This window comes from Drosophila kikkawai, chromosome 3R (assembly GCF_030179895.1).
Source record: "Drosophila kikkawai strain 14028-0561.14 chromosome 3R, DkikHiC1v2, whole genome shotgun sequence".
Lineage (NCBI taxonomy): Eukaryota > Metazoa > Arthropoda > Insecta > Diptera > Drosophilidae > Drosophila > Drosophila kikkawai.
Window position 1 is genome coordinate 35,988,658 of NC_091731.1, and position 19,315 is coordinate 36,007,972.

Sequence of the window (19,315 nt, forward strand, 5' to 3'; positions counted from 1 at the left end):
TGGGTTATGTAAGTTGGTCAACACCCCCCAAAAGTGAATCATGTGCCGGCTAATTTTAGCGCCTCGTTGCCATGTTCTCTTAGCCACCCCTTCTTGGCCGGCTCAAAAGGGGGAAAGAAAAATCGTGCCAGAACTTTCCATTGAAATGTTTAACAACATAACGTTTGAGTTTTCCGCAGCACAAGATGCGCATGTGTTAGCAACATGTTGCAGAGAGAGATTTCCTCTGATTTTGGCAACATGCCACCAGCTATCAGCTGGGACCAAACAGCTGTTGCAATGCGTGTCAAGTCTTGCATCAGCCATTTGACCCACACACAAAGGAGTGAAAGAGACTAAGAGTGGCAACCAGTTTGATTCACTCCCATAGAGAGCGAAAGAGTGCGAATATATACAAGTATATATATTTTCATTCAGGGGAGATTGTTGTTGCAAGCAGCCAAGCAAGTTGCCCTACCACAATTTTGAGCAGGCATAGGCGACAGCTGGGAAGATAGATAGATAGATATATAGATAGATATATAGATAGATAGATAGATAGATAGATAGATAGATAGATAGATAGATAGATAGATAGATAGATAGATAGATAGATATTTTCGAAATATTTCCTGAAACAAAGTTGGTGTTTTATCTACTTTTGTGCAGCTTATTATACGTTTCTGTGGTAATTAACAAACATTATGCCGACATTTGTATATTATCTAGACATAGAGAAAGCTATTTTTAATCTCTTTTAGCTGCCTTATCTGTATCTTTCGGCTGTGCCCCTGATAAGGAACAGTGTCGCCAAAATGTTATCTTTGCCATTTTCATACCAAATGGCATAGGCCAACGGCATTATAGGGTCATGATTATAGCTGGTTTGATTTTCACACTAGATTTATGATATTGCGTAGTCAGAGTGAACTGAAGTTAAGAAAAATTATTCTACAGTATGAAGATAGATTAATAAATAAATTCCAATTTCTTAAGAAAAATATTACTCACTGCAGAGAAATGTATTACTCACAAGTATAAAACTTACACTTTATCTGAAATACACTGTAAATAATTTTATAGTTTTACAATAGGTCATAAAAAAGTACAGTAAAAGTTCATTTTTATTTATGGCAAAATTTAGTTCAATTTATTGTACAACTGACAAATTAGTTGATGCTAAACTGTCAAAACAAACAATAAATTGATTAATACTTTCTACACCTGTGATAACTACTCTAAACTTCCTTAAACCAGTTTGGCCTTAAACCCCCTGACTAACCTCAAAAGAAGATTAGGTCTGTCGATGTGGCCGTTTCTCGGCATCACGAGCAAGACGTGGAAATGTTTTTGGGGGCACGTCCATAGAAATAGACATAGACACAGCAGCCGAGAGAGAGAGAGAGCATGGATAAAGGGAAGGGTATATAGACAGGGCGGTGGTGGAGACGCTGACGACCAACGACGTCAGCAAAGTTTTTATATCAGCCCCGACAGGCGGCAATCGTCCAGCGCTCGCAGCTTTGCCGTCAGTTAGTAACAATACTTCAGTCGTCGCGAACAGAACAACATTTTCAGTGAGTCAAGGCAGCCAGAGCTTTCGTGTGTGCAAATCATCGTGGAATTTGTGAAATTTATTTTCGATTCGAGTTTAATAAACCCAAACCGAGCGATTCTTAATGGCATCATCAGCTGAATTCCGTTACAACGACTTCTTATTCATAGAACAATAATAAATCTATCTTTTTGTGTGGAAATTTCAAAGATAAACCCAACAACAAGTGCAAAGTTCAGAGCGATTAATCGAGGTTTGCCTGAAAAAAACATTTGCGAGAGACGCAATAAATCCCCAGAAAAAAGCAAACATATTTCCATATTTGTACTTTACATATAGTATCTGAGATAAGAGTTGTATCTAGATGCTATAAAGATAACGCCGCGTGTGAACCAACACTTGACAAGAACATTAACCTAACCGATCGCTTAAAGTTAGCCATCTGTGTGTGAAAATCCATCAATAGGCTCTTTGCCCGAATATTATGTTCGCTGTGTCCGCGGTTGGTCCTACGAGTACAACAGCGACATCACCAGCGAGGAAAGGCGGAAAATCTCTCTCCGAGTCGAGCAACAACGTCATGCAACATTCGCCTGTCGTTGTCTTCATGTGTGTGCAACATTCGCAGCAGCAGGTTCCCATGCTCAACAACTTTATGTGTATGCGTATGCGCGGCTGGCATAATAACAAGTATTATTGCAACAACCACGTCACTACCCTCAAGATCGGCACCGGTACGGGTACGAGCCTCGCCACCAAGGTCCTAAAGCGCTCCAAGTTTCTACGGAAGAAGCGGGACTGCATTCGCCGCCGCGCCACTATTATTCGTTTTTGAGGCACGAAAAAATTAAGTTAATCCAGCGGAAATAAGGAAACACAACCCGAGCAACATATTCGTGTCGTCATCATTGGAACCTGCTTACCAAGGCAGCAACATGATGGAGGGTAAGCCAAAAGATACATTTACTATATCCATTCAGTATGCATCTATCCATTAGCAACATTTTCGTAAACAAGACAACAAATGTTGCTGCAACAAATGTTGCTGCTACTTGCCGTGTCATTGACATTGGCACTACTTACAGGGGGGCTATATAGACGAGCCCACCCAGCTAAGGGCTTTAGTAAACTTACAAGCTGATAGGGCCTGCCCTTAGACAGTATTTCCAATGGGGTATTTCGATTTTATAAGAGATTTTGTAGCTACTGCTGAAAAGGATTATTATAAGCAAGAACATAAAGGGTTATTCTAGAGGAACTGGCAAATATGTCAGAAGAATTTATCTTAAATAAACTTAAAGATACTTCAATAATGCTTTTACAAAATTCACAGAAAAATATTTTAAAAAGTAGTACCTACCCCAATTAATTGAGTTTAGGGCATTCCACTTGTCTTGTAAATTATTTCCCTTCATCAGTCATTGCCCTTCCCCAATTTACACCTAATATCCTACGTTTTCGGCATTTTAATTCAGCTAACCTCAATTTTAAACACTCCAAAAATATAGACAGCCTTCAAAAATGAGCACACCAAACTGGCTTAAAAAACTTTCCAAATTTGGCAACACCAAACACATTTTGATCATTATTAAATTTCTTGAAACTTAGTCATATTTTGGCAGCCACCATGCGTAAGTTCACACTACAGATAAGCCAAATTGATAGCAAAAAATGATAGATAAGATAGTAAAATCGAACAAGGAAGAGGCATTGTGCGCCAATAATAATAATAATCCAAGTACATGAACAGCACTATCTTTGGCCAGTCCCTTGGGGAGTGAAAATCGCACGGTCATCGTGAAAAAGCCGAAAAGGCAACCTTCTTGTTTGCCTGTTGTTTTGGCCATTTATTTTTTGGTAATTTGCCAACCATTGTGTTGGTTGGGGCTCGTCTTCGATTCCAAGATCTCGTGCCAGTCGGTGCTCGGTGCCAAAAGATTAGCATTTGAAAGTCAGCGTGTGCGTTTGCTTTCTGGGGAAAATTTCCACGAATTCCGCCTAATAATGGTGTATAAAGCTTTTGTACGTGGCCAAAATAGTATGAAAGCCCCACGCCAAGTACTTGTCTGCAGATCGGGGGGCCCCATTACAAATATCACATGATGACAGTTTTTTGTTTTTGTTTTGCAAACCGCTCAGAGCTCATTTTGTGCTTCGGTGATTTCTGAGTTTCAGCGTGACTCATGGATTTCTTTAATTATCAGGCAAAGCTCTGAGATACTTATATTTGTAGGTTTTGCGAACAGATGCAAGCTTTTCAAATAGCTTTTATCTGCGCACACCAACGAATGTTACTAATACCAATTTAATATAAGCTTTTCAAACTGAAATGTATGGGTAGGCAGCTTTCAGAAAGAAAAGAGCAAGACAATATGAATAAATTTCCCTCAACGTATCTTGACTTGTGAACTTCAGAATCAGGCCTCTGATGTCTTCAAAAAAAAGAGTAAATTTGGGGTTGAAATTGAATTTCACAACGCTAAGAAGTCAAAAGTAACTCCTGAATTAACCACCCCTTGCCTAATGTATTGGAATTTCCATCAAAGAAAACAAAACATTCATAAACAAATATTTGCACCTTTTAAGTGCATCCACAGTTGCTGTTTTTATTTTATTTTTTGTAATAAAAATGTTTATGATATTATTTAAAATTTAAAACCAAGTATTTAATGAGATTATTTAATATTTATTACAGTCAGTTAGTTTTCTAAAATGTATCTTTAGGCAGTAATTACGCTTATCCCAGCTTACAAATTATAAAAATCTTGTCTATAACTTTGTGCTAGGTCAGTTGACAAGTCTCTGTGCTGCCGAGATTTTCTTTGTTTCCAAACCAAACACACACACCGCAATTGCTCCCAATAGAATAATGTCTAAAAGCGGGTTAGTGACTGTATAACTTGCCAATGTCTTTATTATACATATAAATATACATACATATATACAAATGGATCTCGGCAATGTTTTGCTTTTAAAAGAAACACCGGCCGGCTGTCGGGACAAAGGCCTTCAACTTGTGGCTCTCGCAGATGGCAGGGAAATTTCACCGGGGGGAAATTTTAGCCTTGTCCCGCTCTCGCTCAAAAGTATCTCACAATACGAACATGTGTTGTCGGTGAGCCCAAAGCTCCAACGCACACACTCGCACTCGCTACGACACCGATAAGAAAAAGTATCTCAATATGGCAAACCGGTTTCTACGGGTGCTTTTTGAATTTCACAACGAATGAAATTCACAGAAGGCCTGTGAAGCCCACAGTTTCGATTCTGTTTGCCGCTTGTAGCGTACCAGTGACGGTTCGTTCGATTCAATACGCAGTGAATACTTCTAGCAGTCAGTTGACTCACTCTGAACAGATCCACACACCAAGTGAACAGTTCTCTATATATAAAAAGAAGTGCAAATAAAATCAAATTTAAACCCTAGTTTTCGATTCCTGTCGCAAGGAGTCGCAGTGCAAAATAGTTTAGCAAATCGTTGTTGTTCTCCGTGGAGCAACAACTGGACACTTTTGTCGGTGGCAAAAAGTATCTAGCAGATCCGAGCAACGGCCGGACGTGAACCAAATACCCAGTGGTGGTGCGAGGAGCCACCCAACCCAATTGCGTAGCAGCAAAGACAAGTGAATTTTGCGGTCGGGTTTTTTAAAAAACCAGACCCCCGCACTTGGAGACACATTCACCGAATTTATGTAAGTTAAAAAGCCAGTCCAGTACCTGTAAAATATAAAATTCAGCTAGCCAAGTGTATATAAGATATACTATATATTAGAGACTTGCACTGAAAGCTCTTTAGTTATTTTTGCGCCGCCATATTGAATCGCTTAAGTGAGCCGTTGACGTCACTTGCCCTCGAAGTCACACAGACACAAAAAACCAACTAAAAAAACTAAAAAAAAAAGTTACGCTAGGGGATTTTTTCTTTATAAATTATAGGGTGACATTTATTGGTGTGTAATTAGGCAGAGCTTGCGTGAGCTTTTCGTGGGGGATTTTTCCATCGGTCGTTAATTGCTTTGTGGTGTTGTTTTTGCCGGCCGCACGATTTTTGATATCTGAGCGGCGATAATGTACTGACACGAGCGTGTGTGACTTAATTATCTAAGTGGAAAAGGGAGGAGAGCAGGGTGAAGTGGTTGCCAATCGCTGATTAGACCCCCCACCAACGATCCATGCCCATCTCCCTCCACTGGCAAAACAGAGACCTGTTGCCATATTGTTGTTGTTTTTGCCTGCCCGCCTCTTGTGAAATTCGAAAAAAAAGCTTTTCACAGCAGGCGTGTGGCCGAGAGATTCTTATCTGAAAGTCGACTACGTATCGAATGAGGAACCATTTGCTGTTTAGGGCGGAAAAATACACCAAATTATCTTTAATTGTAACTGAAGAGTACTTAGGAAAATCCTATCTATGTACCCGGGCCCCTTATCATCGTCAAAACAATAGATATATCAACGATCACCTTACCTGTTGGGGCCTATAAGTAATGTGCGTTCTCCGTTTCTTTGCTTACAGCTTAAGGGGAACTTGTGTCGACGACTCTTTTTAGAGCTTGTTTAGAGGGACCCTAACAATTTCATTGTTTCTTTCTAACGGTCAATTAAAAGTGAGTATACCTTATCCTTTTTCTGTGTACTAGCATTAAGCCTCATGACTCTCAAGTCCTTGCACGAACCACTAGACCATAAGTACCTAATGTTGTATGAAAAAAGGAGTAATTCCAACTAAAAAAGGAGCAATTCCAATTAAAAAAGGAGTAATTCCAATTAAAAAAGGAGTAATTCCAAACAAAAAAGGAGCAATTCCATTCAAAAAAGGAGCAATTCCAACTAAAAAAGGAGTAATTCCAAACGAAAAAAGGAGTAATTCCATAAAAAATTAACAAAAAACACTCAAAAGAAAAAGATTTGTAATATACACAGAAAGAAAATGGGAAAAAATGTTTAAAAAAAGGCTAACGAAAAAATGGAAAAGCAAACTAACAAAAAAAAAGAAAATGAAAACAAGGCCTAACGAAAAAATCACAACTCACACAACCAACCAACCAACACCTTAACCAACCATCTAAACACAATGCATTCATGCTGTTGAAAATCGCCAATAAAACACGATGGTCTAAAGGAGCAGTGGCCAGGATATACTAGCTATATTCTGCGTCACTGAGGCCCACAGCCCCACAACTTGTACATTTGCTAACCCACCCAAGCCACAAGAATATATCGGGGCGCGATCCTCAAGGAAACAGGATCGCGCCTCTGCCCGTCGTCGATCTGTGTAATAACAAAATCTTTTTTCTTTTGTCTATTTTCTTTCACATAAAAATCAAAACAAAATATTACGAAAACTCTTAACTGCGCTTGCTCCACTCATCCACCAAATCCTGAAATGCCAAAAATAATGCGATTTAAATCGTTTAAATTTTTGCAAATCCTGTCGTACCCAAAAATCGAAACCGTCTGAAAAACGAACCGTACACCAAACCGTATATTTTGCCACGAACGAATTGATTTGATTGTTGTTACTGAAAAAAACAGCCACGTTCAAAATGGCATTCTCCGTCGAAGCCCATACCAGCCAAGCCAGGCCCAAGAGCGAATCAAACCAGAGCAACCCAATCAACCAAGAGTCCAGCAGCAGTATCTGCAACAACACCCCCAAGAGCAGCTCCCCGAGCAACCCAGATCGTGTATACAGCACCGCCAACTCAAGCAACAGCAACGAGAAGGAATACCGAAAATCCCAGAGATATAATATTGACGATCCAGGAGCCAGCACGACGACAGGCAACAACATACGAGGCGACAACCCGGGCAGAGCAGAAGGCAACGTCCACGTCAACAACATCCCAGGATCCAGAGGCAACGGCTGGCGCGACAAACTTGTGGCCCAACTGCTGCTGCTATCAGAGGAGAACAAAGCCAACGGAGCGTACGAGGGATTCGCCTATTTCGACGATCACCACCATACCGATCGTGATAGACAGCAAGCCAAATCCCAGAATTCTGCTGATCAAAGTACCCACAAGCAGCAGCAACAACAGAAATTGCAGCAATTGCAGCGGGACAGAGCCCAGAGCGCCTCGAACTCGCATTATCAGAATACCCTTTTTACCAGGGTCGGTACCAACGCGTCCGCCAGCCAACCGGGCTTCGCCTGCAACGAGGTCTATAGTAAATCCGACAGATTCGGCGACGCCAACCCGTATCGCAACGTACACCACGACTGGGACTGCAATATCCCCTTCGCCCAGACAAACGCTGGCAGGTTTACCGACTACGGAAATGGTGAACCAAACGGTCCCGGTTTCGATCCCGCCTCCGGCACAGACCCTGGCGTCCATGGCTGGTATCCAGCTGACAGGTGCGGACGAGCCGCTATCCCGCCGGGATATGAGTGGAGCAATGCCTACTGCCACAGTTGAAGAGATAGACGTTCCGGTGTTCATTGATGGTGAGTACTGTGTTTTGTGTGTGTGCGTTGCCTATGTACCCAGCACTCTCTCATTACTGTTGCTAAGCGCATTCAGCGATCAGCGATCCCAAAAGATACACAATCAGTTGGAGAAAGAGTCAGATAGCAGGCATTGAGCGCGGCCTGGGTCCTGGGTCCCCCACCTGGATCCCGGCGCCGTCGCTCTGCCAAGGACGTCGAGGTACAGTGTAACCACGTAGCGGGCGAAAGGCGAAGATCACAGTGCAATGACCCATTGAAGAAACGAGTGGAAGATCGAGGAGGGGGACAGGGGGCGGCTAACGCCTGCCTCCGTCCCGCCTCTGTTGTCGGTAAATGGCAACGTAATAATTCGTACGTTCGATATCTGTCAGATATTTGATCTATGTACTTCCATTTATCGGCTACTTTCTTTCTATATGTTTTCAACACTTTTTGAAACCGATTTTTAAAAATATTTACTTTTTTTTTAAGAAAATTTGCTTTTTCTTACCTTGTTTTTTGATATTTTTGTAGTCCTGGAATTATTTCTGAGTTGTATCTTCCAATTTATTATTCTTCAATGCGTTGCACAATGTCAGTTTTAAGGTTTTAATCATTCAAAAATGATGTGAGGTTTTTTTTGCCTGAAAGTAATAAAAGTTTGATATTACATTTTGTAACGTATTCTTTGTTCTCAAACAAAAACCTCATCTTTAGAGTTCAGATATTTGCTTTAATATGATCCCACATGCGTTAGTTTGTACATTCTTCAGCTTTATCCAATCCGAATATATACATTTAATTTATTCATTCAGGCACACAACATTCATTAAAATTTCATAATAGATATGTATGTATCTACAAGATACTTTAGGTTTCCATACTGAACAAGTCTTGTTACTGATTAGAAAAGGATTTTCCCCATTAACTTCTAACTAGATTCTAATCCCCTATAAATTCCCTAAACAATATAAAAGTTTTTTATGCTTGGACCGGACTGAAAGTAGGTGATGTTCTTTTTCTTTAAAACCTATAAGAGTGCTTCAGCCAACTCAAGTTATATAATCCTCCTGATTTATATTTCAATCATTAAATTAATTAGCTGAGTACCTAGAATCCATTTAATTTCGACCTTCAACCTTAAAAAGTGCCTCCAAGTTTCTGCCTGGCAACGAATGTACTTCCGAGGAGGTGCTTTCTTTGTTACAAGCTCTTATCGATAAAGTTGATGCTCTCGCTCGGTGACTGGAGTGAATCATTTGAATGGTACCATCTCAAACTAATTGCGCAGTTTTCAATTTGTTGGATTTTTTAACGCTCGCACGTCAGCAGAGGGCGAATTTATGCGATAAGCGTAAAGAAACTACATACGCTTAAACATTGTGTGTATCTCGTGTAATGGCCTCCAAATTATAAATATATATCACTTATATGAGTAGCTACTTAAATGTGTGTAGGGGTTTGTCTTCGATTGTCCAATCAGAAACAGAGTTAAAATCATGCCACCTACCGTTTTGTATATCTATACATATGTGCAATTGGATAGGGATATAATTACTACAAGTATGCGTCAGAGATGAACTGTTCTTATAATTTTTTATTCTTTGGGGTAATTTTTTCTCTTAGAATCAGTAAAGGGCTTACAACTAGAAATGGTTTCTAAAGAATTTTAGTGCAACTTACAGGCTGCCGAAAATTATTTACCAAAATGTATTTCACAAATTCTTCTTAAAAAAAAACCCCTATTCATTTTATCAGTTTTCCCCAGGGATTTGTTTCTATAAAGCTCAATATATTATAGATTTTACCAACCTTTTCTACTCCAAAATGTCCATATAAGGCTATTATTGCCTCAACTGCTCAGCGTAACTGCTTGTTAATAAATGTTTTTTAGTTGGCGAAATATATACTCGGTTTCTATATAATCAAAGCAATATAGGGGCTTGCCTAGAGAGAGGGCAACCAGCTGATTCATGACCCAAATTCTCTTCGCACATGTTTTCTAGCCGGCAAATAGCAACATTTCCCCAAAAAGCCCATATATTTTGAAACATATTTATTTAGTTTTTTTTTTCGGTTTTTTAAACATAGATAAACATAAATATTAATCAGATTTTTAAATTGTCGTAGGCTTTCGTTCTTTTTCACGGTTAATATACTTAACTTATTTGTTGTGAAATTCAATCGGAATGATCCGCAGAAATTGAGAGAGGATAGTTTGCCCCTCACACAGACACCTGCTGCGTGAGAGTATCTGTGCCCCAGTCTCTCTCCGGTTCCTATACCTCGCTCGCTCTAACTCCCGTTCATGTGCGAAATGCCGGCCGCTCTCTCAGCGAAAGGGATAGCTATACTAACCGACCGGCAGGGGAAATGTATCTCACAGATGCAAAGATATGTACAAGCAAACCGAACCGCATTCTCTCAAACACATAATGAGAGAAGAGAGTTTGGTTTTTGGCAAAGTGCATTGCGTATCCGCAATGTTGCCGCTCAAAGGGAGTTGAAGATACTTTATTTATTATTTATTTTTTAATTTTAATACAGTTAGTTAATTTGAAATGGTTTCGTATAGAGTTTTCTGTTTTTTTTTAATTAAAAAAATTAGATTTGTTGACACTTTTCCGATCAGAAATTAATTCCCAGTTTAGTTAGGAAGTTCTTATTGGTAAAAATGCAATTCCGTGCGTTTGCTTTAAATGACAATAATAATTATTCGCGAACCTTCGTCGCTCTGGTGAAATTCAAGTGGCATTGTATTTGTGCATATTCCAAACGGTTTAACTTATTTTCACGGCCTATAGCGGTCAAAAATCTATGTAATTGGCAGAAGAACAAATCGCTCCCGCGCAGCAGCAGAGCGACCAGCCTCTCGCTCTCACCTCTGACCATGTACTTGAGGGAGTGTGAGCGAGACGATGCTAGGGCCCCAGACTTGTTGCGCAGTCAGCTGTTGGAGCTCTCGCTCTCTCACGCACACCAGTGCAAGCACCGTTTTTATATTGCCGGGTATTGAGCAGCGCGGCCGCAGTTCGTTGAAGTCGCTTCACGTTTTGGTTCGTCTTTTCGGATCAGCGGATAAATCAACTAAAAGATACTTTGCGCCAAAATAAAAAACACAAAGGTGAATATGGAGCTAAAATATTAAAAATGCATAATTATAGTATTTTAATTCCTAATAGTTTTTTTTTTTATTTATTCTTATGCCATTTAAACATTATTTTTGTTTGTTTTCTTTTTGCATTTCTCTCATTCTTAGATCAAATTGATTTTGTGTGAGAATAGGGGTATCCGTAAAAAGCAAAAGTGCGTGTTGTCTGTGTTACCAACCCCTACCTTGGCACACACGCACTACCAACAAAAGCGAGCACGATTATTCCTGTTCAGTTTTCGTGTGGTTGTTGTCAGTGGTGCGCTATGATTCATGAGATTGTATGGGGGGAATTGCCGGCTATGAATGTGTGCGTGCGCGAGGGAGAGAGATAAACTAGTTGAATTATGTTGACAAAATTCAAATGTTTAATTTCCCCTAGCCGTAGCTGCTTATTTTTGTTAAAATAAATAATTATATTTTGTTATGCAGATTGAGTTGATAAAAAAAACTTGAACTTGCCAATTTACTCATTGAAAAATATTCTTTACTTTGTTTCTTCATATTTTTTCTTTGTTTATTTTCTTACTATATTTCCTCTATTTACACAAAATTATTTTCTTAATTCATTTTAATTTACATTTTTATTAAATTGTAAAAATCGGCTTTTTGTCCTCCGATTTTTCTCCTTTTCCTTTCCGTTTGTTTAGTTATATTTTTTTTTCGTCTTCTCCCATTTCCCTTTCGTTTATTTAATTTCACAACAATTGTGCGAGGGAGACAACTACTGACTCACTTTGTATAGTTCGATAAACGGCCGTGTAAAAATTTTAGGTGGCGCCGCCATTGCATAAAAACATGGCAAACTTCGAAGCAAGATTCAATATGGCGTAGATATCGTGTAGAAACCGGAAGTCAAAAGGAACTTTATTTCTTTTATTTTATTTATTATTAAATATATTTATTTAACTATTAATGATTTAATAGAGCTTTAATAGGACTTTAAAATTATACACCTTTCTCCAAACTTATAAAATTGGGTACCTAGAACTTATCTTACACACACTCATCTAGCTGAAACTTTTCTATTTTATTTATCCTTCGATACTAATAGTACTTTTTCTTTGCCACAGAATACCTGCAAGATATAGAAGCAACGTCATCTACGTGCAGCAGCGAAAACGGAAAGGAGATTTTTACTGAGACGGATATTCTTGACTTTGATATAAACATGTTTGCCGAGGAGGATCTTTTCGAGTTTGACGGCAAGAAGATGGATCCCTACAGTCCGACGATGGACGAGATGAACAACGACACACTAAACGACGACTACCAGCTAATGGATGGACTCGACCTGCCCCTGCACGGCGAGGAGGAGACCCTGGACATGACTGCGATGTGCGGCATAGACATCACCCACCAGAACGAGGACTTCGACCTCACCTCCATACTCACCGGTTCGCAGGACCCCATGCTGAATAACTTCTCACAGACCACAACATCCAGCATTCACACCAAAATCTTCACCGAGGAGCCCCTCATCTCCGACGTGGCCAGCTACGCCGGCAGCACCTATGGCTGCAGCCAGGAGTCGCTCGGCTTCGGCCTGGAGGAGGACGTCAAGCCCAGTGGCAGCATTGCCAGCACTGGCGGCGACCTCGCAGTGGCCATCCCAGCATCCAGCATCCATCACATCCCCACGTCGCTGAAGCGCACCGCCCCCGCCCCAGTGGTGGAGACCCAGGCGAAGAAGCGCAGCCGGCTGGTGTTCCAGATCAACACCCAAGTGGCACCAGCTGCCAGCGAGCCGAGCACGCCCGAAATCATCGAGCAACTATTGAACTTCGATAGGGTAAGTTTCCTGGACGTCCTTAACAGCCAGCTAGATGCTAATCTAGATAATTTCTGGAACTTACAGCTCGAGCCCGCCACCACCAGCACCAGCAACAACAACACCTCCAATCTCACCTTCACCACCGCCACCATCAGCCAAGCCGACATCGTTGAGGATTTGCGCAGTGCCGAGGAGGAGACCACCAACGACTTCTCACCGCCCAACACCCCGCACAGCAACTACTCGGCCAGCTCCAGCAGCGCCGCGCCCACGTGCCAGACCGGCTTTGGTGGTTTCCTTACTGCACCTGCCTCGCCCGCCTATTCCGTAGCCAGTACCTCCCAGTTCAGCAGCTCCGCGTCGTCCAACAAGCGAAAGCGTGGCCGTCCTGCCAAGGATCATGCCGACGGACCCGATCCCGAGCTCATGTCCCGCATGAGCGGCGAAGAGCGGAAGGCGTACCAGGACAGGATTAAGAACAACGAGGCCAGCCGCATCTCTCGCCGGAAGACGAAGAAGCGCGAGGAGGAGGAGAAGCAGGCGGAGGACGAGCTGATGGCCGAGAATCAAAGCCTGCGCGCCCAGGCCGACGAGGTGGCGCTCATGGAACGCAAGTACAAGAAGTACCTGATGGAGCGCCAGCGTAAGAACAGCACCTACGTCAAGCAGGAGCAGCATTGAGATTCTCGTAGCCATTTAGCCATAGATAGCATAACTGTCGTTACCTACCGATGTCGCATATTGCGGTGCATTAGCCTTAGTCCGAGGACCCAAACCTCGTCGTCGTCATCCATTCGTTTAGCTACTTAAGTTGTCGTAGTCGTTGTAGAAGTCGAGAGAGAAGAAGAGAAGCAGAAATCCAATTTCCAACATGTGGACATCAATCCCAAGCGATTGATGTAAAACGTAAACCATTATAAGCCACGTACATATGTAGGCATAGAAGAGGAGGCGCCCATCGAGCGCGAGAAGTTTTTAATTATAATTGTACTTTTTATTACGTTTGAGAAAACTCTAAAAAATTTTAATTGTTTTTGTACCCACACACACACACAACATATATTTTTTCGTCCTAAGTGTAATCTACAAAAAAGCAACAAAAATCACACAAAAAAAAAAAACTATGTAAAGATTAAAATTTCTTTATTTTCTTTAACCCCATTGATGAACAAAAAATGTTACAAAAATGTCAACAAAAAAATAAAATATTGTTAAGAACAATTGAAAGGAATATTTTACAAGATATGAATATATAACCGTAATTGTTTCAATAAAGCGCATGTTTACATAGCATGACAAAATACAAAAAAATATATATCTTTGCGTATATAATTTGGGTTTATTATTAATTTCCAGGAACAAAGCTATTTGCTAATTATTAATTAACAACTTAAACCCGATTTATTAACAACCATTTTGTAGATACATGTTTCATGTTTCTCTTTATTTCAATTTTAACAATATTCCATTTACACGCGGGCCAATAGTATAAAAAAATATTCTATGTTCATTAACTAAGGATTGCACCAACTAGAAATTTTGGATCAACTGCCGAAAGGGTATTAACTAAATAGGGTAGAACCAGGCTAGACTCATACGGAATTGGGATTGGGATGGAATCCGAGAATTCGAGATTCGGCCAATTTGTGAGCGGGTGTGATTCACTGCAATTACTGTCACCACTTTGTGGCTTCAGGTTTTTGGGGGGGCAGTGCAATTTGCTTGATTTTTGTTGCGTGTGTTTAGTGGCAGTAAATTGCAGTAACTGCTGCTGCTGCTGTTGGGTAAACATTTGAAGTATCAGCGCACGTCTCTCTTGGGGGTGTATTAAGGCACGCCTTCATTATTTACGCCTCCTGTTCCTTGGCTCCGTAATTGTAGTGCAGGAAGCGAACGCCTTGGATTGTTTGAGCGGTGGCATTGGTGGCATGGCAGGCGAAGAGCAGCCAGTTCCTGGGCTGAACCTTGTAGGCGAAGCGCATGAAGATGCACGAGTAGAGGGTCAGAGCTGGAAGAAACAAAATGTAAATTAATGATAGAAATATCTATAGATAGATGTATATAATAACAAATATCATTTAAAAATCCTCGGGAAAACTCTTTAAATTGTAGTTTACACTCCCTAAAACAGATTTCTCCGCTACTCTTATCGGCAGCCGCTTCGACAGTTTCCGTATCTGGCTTATCAGGCCGCTGGCAGCGATTTGCCAGGAACATATCACAGCGGCTCTGATTACGACATCTTTAGCGGAAACTTTCGATGCCGCGGCGCGTGTCTGGCAATCAGGTTTTCTAGCCAAAAACCCACATAACTCTCCTCTCTCCCTCACCTAGTGTCATTTTGCCAGAGATGAACTTGGGACTCTTTTGTGTGTCGGCAAGGGCAGCCACAGGGATGCCCCAGTTAGCCACCGGTCCCCAGAAGTGGGTGCTGTGAATAAACCAAAGTAAATAGTCATATATTGCAATTGCTATTATCTATATCTGTGCCAACCTCATGAAGTATTCCCTCCACTCCTTGCTGGTCGTGTTGGCCGCGGTGGCCATGGTCCTCCGGATCGACATGATGCTTCAAACTGATAATTGAAAAGGCCCAACAGCGAATATTAATCAGAATCCACACACCTGGTGGAATTATTCAGATTAGATTGTCTGTCTGCCGTATTAATGCAAATAAAAAAAAAATCCCCTCAAGGTCTTACAGGTTGTTTGTTGTTGTTTTGTTGTTGTTGCTCCGCGTCTGGAACCTTGATCTTAAATACCACGAATTTTGATCTACCGGAAAGGGAAACAAAGTTAGGGAATATGTAATTACACTGGAAAAGCTGGAGTATATTGTTTGTTTACCTGTCACTAAGTGTATTCCTTATTTTTGAGCTTATATAAAAAAATTTTGTTAAACGACAGTGCAGTGTGCCCGCCGGGTTTTCTGATCATAAAATTGGATTTTTCAACAGGGAGGAGAGGATATTGCCTTAACGGCAGCTGGTCCCACTAAACCAGAACGTAATCAAACAACGTAAGGGGTCAAAAAGTAACCGTTTTTAACGTAAGTGACCGATTTGAAATAAGTTTATTTAATTATTAAATTTATTTTTTAAATTAGAAAAACTTCTCACAAAAATTTCAAAAGAATGCTTAAAAAAGTTTACATAAAATAAACGATTTGGAAACTAATTTTTTGTTTAGTTTAAATAATATTATACTCTAGGTATCATTATTTTTTAATTTTTTTGTTATATATTTCTAAATTATCATCTAGAACTTATTATTTAAATTAATTTCCATAGTTAATTTAGGGTTACATTTTTTCTAGGGCTTTTTATTATTTTAAAATTTATTTTCCTAGTTTATTTAGCTTACATTTTTTTTATCCAGAGCTTATTCAGAATCAAGCTTATTCCACTCGGCTCCTTCGTGGGTTTTCCCGAGCGCAGACGAACTTTACCTTCGCGGCTGAAACGCGCGCAAGTTCAAAATTATCCACCAGTTCAACAATTTCACTCAGCGAAGGCGGTTGTGCCGCCGACGAATGCGGCTCAAAGGAAACTTGGCTCGGTAAAATGGTGGAAAAGTGGCACCAACCACAACAACAAGAACAACGGCTACACAGCATCTGACAGAACAACAAAAAGTAGCGGAATAGGCAAATGGAAATGGTCGCGCAGTCGCTGGCTCTGTCGACGTCGCAGCCTCTGCCAGCTTGTAATCCCCGTGTCTGTGTGCGTGTGTGTGCGTGCGTGCGAGTGTTTATGTGTGGTCAGTGTGCCATTTTGCAAGCATTTTCCATGTGCGGTCCAGCAAATGGCAAAAGGAAAAGCGAATTGTGACGAAAAAGCCAAAGCATCAAATGATGAAAAACCACAAAAAAAAGAAAGATATTTTTAAATATAAAAAAGCCTTTTTTTCTAAAGACAACGCGTCATCAAATTTTATGCCCGCCCTCCCCTTGTGAAAAACCTCCGCGCCTTGGGAAAGAAACCCCAGAAAAATCAATCCCCCGCAGAACGTGGGAGTTATCCTTTTCTTGTAAAAAATATTTCCTTTGGTCTAATTTGTTGTTAGTTAGCGTAAAATTATCTTTGATTTCCACCAGAAAGTCTGCCAAAAGGTTTTCGCACGCGAGAAAGAAAAAAAAAGGAAAAGTTTAAGAGAAAAGCAAATGAGCCGCTCCCAAAAAATCCGAATTTATCAACAACAACAAGAGCAAAGGCGAGAAGAAGAGGAAGATGGAGATGAAGCAGCAGCAGGACGAAAAGAAAGAGCAACCACAACAACAGACAAAGAAATGCGAAAATAATAAGGCGAAACCTTAAAAAGTGGAATTAGTTTAACAACAAGGGTTTTATGATGATTAAATAAAAGGGAATTTTAAATAAAAATGTGATATAAAATTAAAGAAAAGTGTACAAAGCAGAGGGAAAGAAATAAAATAGAAATTAGCAGGATAGAAAGGTCAATAAAAAGAAAGGAAAGAGAAAATTGAATAAAGTAATGATAAAAATAAAAAATTAAATAGTTAAACGGATGGAAAATATAGAGAAAAATAGAGCCTGAAAAGTTTATAATATAAAGTTAACCCAATAAATTTAAAAGGAAAGAACGAAAACATAATCTAAACTTCTAAAATTTATATATTTTGAGGTATTTAAGTTTACATTTTCTTTGAATTATAAATTTGCCAAAAGTAGAACAAAAGTTGAATGTATAAAAATAGTTGAGGCTGTTAATATAAACCTCAAAAGCAACCTGTAATTATCCAAATAAAAAGTTCTTAAAATTATTAAAAGTTCAATCAAAAATAGAGTTTAATCTACACCTTCCAAAAATGTATTAATTTATTTATTGCCTAGCAAATGTTAATTCACAGAATCAGGCTTCAAGTTAATGAGTCCTTTATGCTTTACATTTCAAGTAAAAAAACTAAGAGACAATAGGACGACCTAGTTGCTTCCCCGTGAAGGTCTCGCTTTCTTTCCTCTCAGGCAATAAAACAGATATATATAATTACTTGCTCCTGTTGGTGTTGTCGTTGTCGTAGAACTGGCGAAAATGTCCCCAAAACGCCTCAATTGAATAAGTGCCAAATAGAGGCAAATAGAGGCCCCTTAAGCGCACTAATCCAGTGCGACTAGTTAAAGTGTCCGAACCGAGAACCGAATCTAAATCTGTTCACTTGTTTGCCGTTGATTCAATCAAGCGCAGGCCAAGCACAGGCCCAAGCACTCGAGTACGAAAACAAACACTCGCACAATGCAGAGCGTCTTCTCAATGCAAATTGAGTTTATTGTTCGGTCAATTGAGGAAAATTTGCTAAGGTGCCCCTTGTAGAACGTCGAAAGACGTTTTATGGCCCGTAAGCAGATGAGGTGACTGGTGATTTGCGTTTAGTTGCTTTTGGACAGTCGGCGGTGCGAAATCGTAATCGGAATCGAATTCGGGATAAAATATAAGTGTTAAAACAAGATATATAATTACAATTTCCCTCCAGGAAAGTGTCTCGAGTGTGAAATGCCAAGCTGAGAAAGAAACTCAAGCCCAAGTGTGTGTGTAAAAGGATATACAAATAAGAAAATAACAAAAAAATAAATACCAAACAAACAAAAGTGTTCAGCAACAAAAGACTCCTCACAGGATCATCAGGATACCTAAAGCGCCTAAGCGAGGATTTACATAGGAGCTGCACAGATGCAGCCCTAAGTAAGTGAGACTAAGTACGCCTGCAATTAGCATTTACATAGCCACTAAGTCGACAGTCGAGTGCTTTTTAGTCAGAGCCATTTTCCGACCAAAAGGGCGTGTGTTGTATCTCCGTCTCTCAGCATCTCTTTTGTGGGTGTGCGGCGGCGGCACAAGAGTGTGTGTGTTGTGTGTTTGTGGCGCTCTGCTGCTCCTGATGCTGCTGCCCTCGCTCTTGGCGTTTTTCATTGATGTTGATGGCCTGGTACATCATCAACTTGCTGCTCGGCTGCGCCTCTTTACTTTGTGTGTAATAAAATTGATGATAAAATAAAAATGGATAATGGGCGATTTTCGGTCTTCGTATCCGTCTTCTCCGAGAGTTTTTGAGCCGAGTCTAGAGACTCGAGAGTCAAGAGTCTGTTGTTTACCGTCTCTCACTTTTGTGGTAATCCCCCCCCCCCCCAACACACACACACACACACACTTTAGTTTCTCTTTGTCTCTTTTCTGGGCTTTCCACATCTCACCACCCCCAAAAACCGCACACGTTTTCTCTTTGCAGGACTTTCTCTCTCTCTCGCTGCTTGTGTGTGTGCCCGGGGGGTGGCTCTGGCGGCGGGGTGCATCCTGTGGCTGATAACAATGCTGCACAGTTGTTAATGGCTCTGAAAGCTCGCCTCCAAATTGCAACACTTTAATCGCGATAATGCGGGCCACCGATAAAAAAATAAATAGCAAGCACAC

At 40.5% G+C, this 19,315-nt stretch overlaps 3 protein-coding genes across 9 annotated transcripts in view; 2 read left to right on the top strand and 1 right to left on the bottom strand.

Moving 5' to 3' along the window:
• The first annotated feature begins 2,018 nt into the window (after nt 1–2,018).
• Xrp1 lies at nt 2,019–14,202 on the top strand. Its single transcript, XM_070286268.1, has 4 exons — nt 2,019–2,294; nt 7,067–7,982; nt 12,189–12,907; nt 12,974–14,202. Exons 1-4 carry the CDS (start codon nt 2,019–2,021, stop codon nt 13,568–13,570), a joined length of 2,508 nt encoding a protein of 835 aa, XP_070142369.1. The 3' UTR covers nt 13,571–14,202.
• A 110-nt stretch (nt 14,203–14,312) lies between these two features.
• On the bottom strand, nt 14,313–15,823 carry Mpc1 (mitochondrial pyruvate carrier). Its single transcript, XM_017182408.3, has 5 exons — nt 15,737–15,823; nt 15,592–15,664; nt 15,384–15,514; nt 15,220–15,320; nt 14,313–14,897 (listed from the first exon to the last, which is right to left on the bottom strand). The coding sequence occupies exons 3-5, from the start codon at nt 15,452–15,454 to the stop codon at nt 14,737–14,739; spliced, it is 333 nt and encodes a 110-aa protein (XP_017037897.1). The 5' UTR covers nt 15,455–15,514; nt 15,592–15,664; nt 15,737–15,823; the 3' UTR covers nt 14,313–14,736.
• A 567-nt stretch (nt 15,824–16,390) lies between these two features.
• Nucleotides 16,391–19,315, top strand: part of LOC108085711 (cubilin) — a 48,806-nt gene continuing 45,881 nt past the window's right edge. For 6 of the 7 annotated variants that reach the window (XM_041776244.2, XM_070287254.1, XM_070287257.1 and 3 more), the window contains exons 1-2: nt 16,391–16,447; nt 18,381–18,589. The gene's annotated coding sequence lies outside the window, so the exon portion shown is untranslated. Of the gene's footprint in view, nt 16,448–18,380; nt 18,594–19,315 lie in introns of all 7 variants that reach the window. The other variant, XM_070287255.1, reaches the window with a different exon arrangement.

Excerpts from the sequence above, each read along its gene's own strand:
- Mpc1 (XM_017182408.3), bottom strand. The coding sequence starts at position 15,454 with ATGTCGATCCGGAGGACCATGGCCACCGCGGCCAACACGACCAGCAAG. Across the intron at positions 15,321-15,383 it reads TGGAGGGAATACTTCATGAG|CACCCACTTCTGGGGACCGG; the intron begins GTTGGCACAGAT and ends GTTTATTCACAG. Across the intron at positions 14,898-15,219 it reads CTCTGGCAAAATGACACTAG|CTCTGACCCTCTACTCGTGC; the intron begins GTGAGGGAGAGA and ends TGTTTCTTCCAG.
- Xrp1 (XM_070286268.1), top strand. The coding sequence starts at position 2,019 with ATGTTCGCTGTGTCCGCGGTTGGTCCTACGAGTACAACAGCGACATCA. Across the intron at positions 2,295-7,066 it reads GTACGAGCCTCGCCACCAAG|CCACGTTCAAAATGGCATTC; the intron begins GTCCTAAAGCGC and ends TGAAAAAAACAG. Across the intron at positions 12,908-12,973 it reads AACTATTGAACTTCGATAGG|CTCGAGCCCGCCACCACCAG; the intron begins GTAAGTTTCCTG and ends TGGAACTTACAG.